The sequence below is a fragment of the Lupinus angustifolius genome, chromosome LG11, assembly GCF_001865875.1.
Source record: "Lupinus angustifolius cultivar Tanjil chromosome LG11, LupAngTanjil_v1.0, whole genome shotgun sequence".
In the NCBI taxonomy this organism is placed as follows: domain Eukaryota; kingdom Viridiplantae; phylum Streptophyta; class Magnoliopsida; order Fabales; family Fabaceae; genus Lupinus; species Lupinus angustifolius.
Genome location: NC_032019.1, coordinates 15,592,555 through 15,600,819, shown reverse-complemented (window position 1 = coordinate 15,600,819; position 8,265 = coordinate 15,592,555). Strand labels below are relative to the sequence as shown.

Below are 8,265 nucleotides of genomic sequence, written 5' to 3'. Positions count from 1 at the left end.
TCGTAAGCATAACCTTCAAATCAATTGAGCTTTGATAATTATGAGACAAATGTGGTATGTGCGAGAAACTCACAGCCCCTTGCCTTATGCAATCATTATCACCAACATACTTGAGCATTTTGGTGTATCCATTGCTGGTGAGTCCAAAATCACACTCGATGCATGCGATAGTAAGATCGATGTGGATGTGATCCAAAAAATGAGTTTCTTTCGAGACCAAATTGATAGAACCTATAAGCATCGAAGTGATAGACAGGTTGCACCGGCTGATCCAACTACAAATGTCTCTGTTAACCCTCCTGAACCTAAACCTTCTGATTTTCATGCTAAATCATCTTCATCTGCTGCCATGCCACCAATCAAATGATTATGGACGAATTATTCTCTCTTCGAGGCTACATCTCTAATCGGATGGATGTTCTTGATGCTCAGAATCAACAAATCCAAGTTGAACTTCAATGTCTATCCTATAAGATCAACAACGTGGATCTTGATGACGATAGTATTGAGCCTGAGTCTTAGAATAATTGATGTATAGGTTTCTCTTTGTAATGTTGCATGATTGTTGACTTTTTTAATATGTTTTATGGTTGTTTTAACAATGTATGAACATCTTTTTAGTTTTATGCTATGCTATGTTACATTTTTGTTTGCTATATACATATCGTGTGTGCTGGACTCTTGCCTTTTCTTCTTTTTTGATGAAGTCAAAAGGGGGAGAAAAGTTGGGAGAATGTATTTTCAGTTTAAAATTCTTTTTGGCACATAACTCCAAATCAAAGGGGGAGCATACTCAAGTCACGTCAAAATATCACAAAGTATGCTACTCTCAGAAAACTACACTCTCAAGAAGATATTGGTTTGTCATCATCAAAAAGGGGAGATTGTGAAGAAGATTTTGCTCCTGACCTTGACACGGTTTTGATGAAGACATCAATATCACATAAAGAAGAAAAGGAAGAAAACTTATGAAGACAATGAAGATTAAGCTTCAAGGAATTTAGAGTCTAAGTAATTAGTAGTAATGCTCAAAAATATTTTAAAAGAAAATTGAAAACTACAAGTATAAATGGAAACAATTTTCAAAATACTGTGTAATAGGTTACTAGATCTAAGTAACATGTTATTGTGACTAAGTAACAAGTTACCAAAACTAAGTAACATATTGCATGAGTGAGAAACGAGTTACCCAACAAAAACTGAACAGTGTAATCGATTACTCCATTTGAGTAACCGATTACACGATTACATTATATGAGAGTAACCGATTATACATTATGGTAATCGATTACTCAGTTGGACAGAATGTTTGGGTAGTCGATTACGCTGATGCTGTAATGGATTACTGAGAGCTGTTATACCAGATTTTCAGATTCAAACTAAACAACTTTCATCCCAAATGTATTGGTTTCATTCCAATCAACTCCTACCTTTTCATAGAGGTGTTATGGCTGATTGGAAAGCCTATTTAAAGGCATTGAAACTCATAATTCAAACACAACTCAAATATGCAATATGAATTTTTCTGAAACACTTTTTCTGTACTTTCTACAACTTGTTCTTAATTTTAGATTAAATTTTCTAAAGTTGCTTTAAGTGTGGTTTCAAAGATTTTTAAACCTTCTGGACATTATAACTAAGTGTATAAAGAATTATCGGATTCCAAGATATCATAGTGTTCAAATGTTGTAAAGGCAATCCTTGTCATTGTTAAAGTTTTCTTCATTCAATTTGTTGAAATACTTTCTATAACAAGTGTGTGATAAGAAAGAGGATAGAGTCACTTGGAAATGTTGTTTTCCAAAGAGTGACATATGTATTAGAGAGTGAGTTAGGTACAAGGAAGTCTCGGAGTGAGAATTTATAATTACTACTCTTAATATCTAGTGAAGAAATCTCTTGTGCTACAAGAGTACTGGATGTAACCTTTGGTGGACAAGAAGGTGAACTAATATAAAAATATGTGTATTCTCTTCTTCATTTCTTCTTAAATTTACTTAATATTTTTCTGCATAATTTTTCCGCTACTACTAACTCTGAAATTTGTAGAAAAATTTATCATAGATTTAAGACAACTAATTCACTCCCTCTTAGTTGTCATCTCAGTCTTAATGAAGATGATGACGAGGAAGATGAAGATGAACCACAATTTGTTAGATGTGGTACCAGACAAACAACACAATGTCAACAACAATAATTAAGAGTCCAACCACCCCGAAAAATTGTAATAAATTAATATTGTTTTTTATTTTTGTAATGTAATGATTTCCAATTCCTAGTAAAATTAATGGAAATATTCCTACTTATTTTGATAGTATGATTTTGTTATTTTAATTTATCACTTTTATTTGTATATAAATAAAATCCTAAACCCCAACAAAAACCATAAACCCTAACTAAAACTAACCCCTAAAACTAACCTCTAACGTGTACAAGGAGAAATGAGAAATGGAACATAACTCATCGAAACTCGATTTTGGTGTCTACGATTAAGGAACACATGCATGGAAGACATAAGTTCCATGCAGGAGAGAGAACGTCAACGAAACTCGAGCATCGAAAGTACGAGTTCCCCTGGATTCGCATTGCTCGTCTACGACTTTCTTAAATCATGGGTGACATACACGACTTCCATTAAAGTTACACTAATTGAGTCATTTCCAAAAAGTTACATTATACATGAGATAATATAATCAAAATACACTACCCACATAAATTTTCACATCATATAAATTTGATATATCAAATATGCCATAAATTTAATAATCAATTTATATACTTCAAGAATAACTTGGTATATATCTCATATATATGAAAACTGATTATTTATCTAAAAAGGAACACCCCAATGCTTTCTAGGTGAAAGGAGATGAACCGACACAAAAATGAAAGATCCTAATTTATATTGATTATTTTTTTATATTATCAAATATATTTCTTAGTTTTTATTAATGAACTAATCTTTTTTAGATATATTTGTCCCTCCCGCTAAACATAGCATTCAGAAATAAAATTTTTAACCTTTTAATAATTAGGAGATCTAACAAACCTTTCCCCATTATCGATAGAAGGTGATCCTCTCTCATACTGAAGAGTCTAACGTTGAATATGATTATGACATATGATAAAAAAATATTTTTAATTATCATAATTTTATATTATTTTTAAATAAAAAATAAATAAATAATTTTAAACCACTTGTTTTTGTAATAGCCTCTCCTACCGAGGAATTGAACTCATTCTCGATATACCACGCTTCGTTGGTATTAAAATGTCATAATTAAAAATAGCAATATAGCATGCACAACCTCTTAATTATGAGAAAGCATGCGAATAAGGACAGGACAAAATTCACCTCTCTTATTTGAATACAAAAAAGATAAACAATAAATAGATGAGCCCTCGAACAGTGAGAAGTTACCGTTTAAGGAATACAGCTATGGACCTTAACCGTCCTCCTCCCGTTACCGGTGACGGACCTTCCACTCAACAACAAGTTTCCACGATTGATTTAGATTCCCTTGATGATGTTGATGATGATGTTCTTTTATCTTCACCTACAACTTTTGCTCAGGTTTACCCTACTTTTATTATTCTTTCATTTCACCCATTCATTACTCATTTTATTATTGATTACTTATGAATGAGTAAGAAACTAATCATTTCGGGTTCTTATCTACCCTCCTAACAAGTGGCGCTCTCAGGGTTGAACCTCAGACCTTTTGGTCATACTAGAGATATAGTACGGTCTTACACCATTAGATGAATATCTTGTTGGTTTAATCTTGACCTAATATTTTTTATTCATTTTATTTTGTAGGCTAAGACCAATTCGAGGAGAAATCGTCGGAGGATTATAGTAGATGTGGATTTAGGTAACATTTTATTTATTTGTTTTCTTATTCAATTTTTTTTTGTGCAGTCACCCGGGTGCTCATACTTTATGTCAAGCAGTTCTACCAACTGAGTTGACTCGTGGGACAAATTCGATCCATAGTTAAGTCAAAGTAATTTTATGGATGGACAAATTTGAGAGCTTGCCTTGTGACATGAAAGTCATATATTTAAATCTTAGAAATAGTTTTTCCACTTATAAGAGTAAGACCCTCCCTAGACCCGCAAGATGGGAACCGGGCCACCCACCCTAAGTCAAGTAATTTTAAATTTTATTTTTCCTGACCAATAGTGACATAGTTCAACACTTGAGCCTGATAATGTAGCTAGTGAAGGTTTCTACATGAGCTTAGGGCATAGTAAATGAAGATCCTTTTGATGTATGGTTGAAGTTCATAATTGTTGTCATTCAGCAGCAGTTTTTACATGACTCGTACGGGAAGAAAATCATGTCAGTTAAGTTGATAATACGGGTTGTTATGTCTGAGGTATGGGCAGAGCTAACCTTAGAATTAACCTAGAGAAGCCAGTTATAACCTTCAACAACATTATCTGGTTTGTCTCAGATCTATGATCAATAATATTGTTGGTCAAAGGTGGCATTTGCAATGTATTTAGACATTTATGTAGAAATGGCATAAATAAGAGAAGGATGCAAAGAAGCATACAAGCTCCCCAATAAGGGAAGTATATAAAAGATCATTTAGAACTCTAGGTATAGGATTTGATCATCATCCGCCGATTTTTTAAATTGCTAAATCAATCCAGTGGACAATATAGTGAAACTTGTTTGGAAACTATTAAAAGTTTTTACGAATGAAGAACCATATTTAAGGGAAGAAATTCAAACTAGATGCTTAACAAATTTGTAAAGAAGTTGATATTTATAAGCAGGGATATGAATGTTATATTTTGTTAGTAAAAGAGTTGACCCATGTCTTTATATTTTTGACTCTTCTATTCTATCTTCATTATTTAGTAACAGATAAACATAAAATTATAGGAACAAAAATTATGTAGTGTGTATGATATTATAGTGTGTCTGATATTATATATAATGTCCCTGTCCTGATATGGTCTGTAGTATTATTGTTAGTTTAATGTATCTGTTGCTCATGATTATTGCAGAAGACCGGACTGGCGTAACTAATAATATTAGCAATAGACGCAGAAGAGGTTCCGCAAACCAAACAATTATAAATTGTGATCATTATGTAAATTTGGAAGACAGTAGCAGTTCTACGGTAATAAAATTCCTCAATACATGCCTTATTGTTTTATTTTCCTTGATTCTTTTCCCTTTGTTTTGCTATATGAATTCTACCTGATATGTGTGTATATATATTGATGTTGGGGAGATGAAAATGTTTTTTACTGTCATGAATGAGTGGATATACAAAAAATATAAAACCATGAATGGGTGTACTAGAGAGAAAGTTGAGTACCACCTGTAGTCACATGATACGTGGTTCTCTTTGGTACACGTGCAGGTGCATGGTAAGTGATATGTTACCCTATCAAATACCGGTACGCTAGGGGTATATTTAGTAGGATTTCTATAACTCTCTACACAGTCATTTATAGTGCTGCTTCTTGTAGGTTTGAATCAACTTTTGTTTCACCATGAGAGAAATATACAAGGATAAAATTCTTTTTTGTTTGTTGTAACTCATTCATATAAATGAGTGTACATTATCAATTATTCATCTTTTCTTTTACTTAATCTGTAAGTAAAAATCCGGTCCCTTCCTTAAAGGGAACTAGTTCGCAAAAAACTACGAATTGGTATGTGAGAACCAATTCGCGGTTCTCAATCAAAATGAGAGAATTGTGTTTCAATTGCACCACCTAGCAGCTAGCACTTAGTAAAAGATGAGAGAGTCTTGTCTGAGATGATTTGGTCATGTGAGTATAATACCATAGAAGCCTTATACAAATAGGTGATATTAAAAAAGATAGATCAGGTAGAGAAAGACCAAGGAAAGCTTGAAGGTTACTTTTGGTCTTTTGATCTTTTCTTCACATTCTAATAAATTTCTTGAGTTTGTGAGTTTGGTCAAGGCTGACAAGTTGCAATTTGATGTCTTTGCCCTCTTTTGTTTGTTTTGGTTGGCCTTGATGGCTATTTAAATGCTTTATCTGCAATTCTGATTTTGTATTGGGTTTAGGTGTATGAAGGCCATTGTCATGCATGAAATGAAACTTGCAAACTCTGCTGTCTGATATTGTTGCACAATTTCATTATGTTGCTGGTACATCAGTTCAATATTTCAATATAAATGGATTTTTTTTGTTGGTAAAATGTAACCACATTTTGTCCATTCTTTTATTATATCATAGGAACCTGTAGATCCTTATATGTCTATGCTTTTCACAATACCCTGATTTTCATGATTTTGTTTTATTCTTCTAGCATGTTGTGCCTTACTGCTTGGAAACCACAAATTTTCCAAGTTGCCTATATTAGAATTTATTTTTTATCCATCATTTATGTTTTGCCACTGCCTCAAACAAATAGATAGCTTATGGAGTTCAAATTGCTGACTATAATATTCTTATGCAGAAGGAAAATGCTAGAAAGTCATCCGAAACTCCTAAGGATCCTGTCTTTAACTGCCCAATATGTATAGGACCTTTGATAGAACCAGTTTCAACAAAATGTGGTCATATTTTCTGCAACAAATGCATTAGAGCTGCAATAACTGTACAAGCTAAATGCCCTACCTGCAGAAAAAAAATTACTGTGAGAGAGCTCATAAGGGTGTTTCTTCCATCTACTAGTTGAAGGTATGGCCAAAATCTCTGAATCTTTAATAAAGTAGCTTCAGACCTTAAGTGCTCTTATGTCATCTTTAGTTTCTAGATGTAATATGTAATATGTAGTAGGTGTATTAAAATTAGCCACCATTACTTCACAGTTAAAGAGAGTGAGCTTGACACAACGGTAAGATTGTTGCTTAGTAACCATGGGTACGGATTCAAATCCTAGAAACAACTTTTCCCCTTGCAGAAGCGGGAGCCACGTGCATCGGGCCAACCTTTTTTTACTTCCCAGTTAACTTTTTCTTAACTAGTTTTTGTGTGTACACAATAAAGGAGGTCTAGGGAGAAAACTAAATATTAGAGGCAAAAGAACAGGTGCTAGAGATATTAGAGGAGGAAAATAAGTATTGTAGAGCATGAAAATGGGGTGCAGTGTAAATTGATGGTGATGCATGTTGTAATTTTTTTCCAAATGAACAAGCTTGCTTCTGTGAGCCAGGCAATACCTTGTTAAAATTGTTTCATTATAAGGCTACATAAAATGAAAAAAAGTTGCAATATACTTTTGATTCCTATATGAAATGTTTTCAATCCAGCACCTATATCCTACTAGGTGAGAATCTAGCAGCACTCTTTATGTATAGTTATTACGGTTTTAAACCGTCTATTGAAATTATAACGCAGTGAATTGTAGTGACCAAATCAAAATGAGTATCACATATAAAGAATAAAATACAGGTTACAATATAGTTTTGGTTTTTATACATGATATTTTTTTTCAATTTGATTCCATACTTTAAGGTAATTTCATTCCTAGACTTCTGGTACTATAATAACAAGTGATGGTAGAGACTAAACCAAAAAGGATTATACATGTAAGGGACTAAATTGAAGACTTCTTTTACATTGTGATATTTAAAATTGCGTACATCTAACCTTGCCAGACTGTGAGCCTCATGCAGTGGGTAGCTTTTATTTTTTTAACAGATGCTTATTGTTTTTAGGTAGCTAATTCTCCTCATTGATCTGTCACATGGAGATGCTTGGCTGATACAATTCTTTGCTCAGTTTCCTTTTGCAACATTGTTCATAATCCTATCTATAACAATGAACTGTATGCAGCAATGAAAAACTATACTAGTTGGATGATAGGTCCAAAAAAAGTGCGCCCAACTCTCTTTCTCTTTGACTTATTAGTAAAACAATGGGGCTTCAGAGCTCATTAATATGAACCTGTCAAAATCTTGGCTCAAGGGATTTGTTTATGTAGATTTACTGGTAGGAATATAGGATTCCTTGACTTTGTTCTTAGTGGAGAGGTTTGAAGTAATGAGTTATTATGCAATTTCTGAAGTTCTATGGTAGGATGCTTTACAAAAGGGGTAATTAAAATAAATTTTAACAGAAAAAAAGAAATTAAGAAATGCTCTAGATTCTTCATTACTCCAACTTAAATACAAGAAGATAAACTCTAAAAGGAGATAAGGGCTATACACTTGTCTTCATCTTAATAATTTGAATTAGAAAATAAAGTATCTTCTGGTATAAGGAGATAAGTTATCTTATCCAACTATTAAAATCATCACGTGTCATATTTAATCATTTTCT

At 32.9% G+C, this 8,265-nt stretch overlaps 1 protein-coding gene and 1 long non-coding RNA gene across 3 annotated transcripts; one reads left to right on the top strand and one right to left on the bottom strand.

The window, feature by feature from the left end:
• LOC109360392 lies at positions 2,096 to 7,775 on the bottom strand. The gene is made up of 3 exons (XR_002109170.1): positions 7,691 to 7,775; positions 7,587 to 7,588; positions 2,096 to 2,107 (listed from the first exon to the last, which is right to left on the bottom strand). It is a non-coding gene; the product is annotated as an uncharacterized LOC109360392 (long non-coding RNA).
• On the top strand, positions 3,310 to 7,988 carry LOC109360390 (E3 ubiquitin-protein ligase RNF4-like). Of its 2 annotated transcripts, none has more exons than XM_019605256.1 (5): positions 3,310 to 3,574; positions 3,821 to 3,875; positions 5,023 to 5,138; positions 6,458 to 6,681; positions 7,766 to 7,988. In XM_019605256.1, exons 1-4 carry the CDS (start codon positions 3,395 to 3,397, stop codon positions 6,677 to 6,679), a joined length of 573 nt encoding a protein of 190 aa, XP_019460801.1. In that variant the 5' UTR covers positions 3,310 to 3,394; the 3' UTR covers positions 6,680 to 6,681; positions 7,766 to 7,988. The 2 variants fall into 2 exon arrangements, with proteins under 2 accessions (XP_019460801.1, XP_019460802.1); XM_019605257.1 differs by lacking the exon at positions 7,766 to 7,988 and having other exon boundaries at positions 3,351 to 3,466; positions 3,503 to 3,574.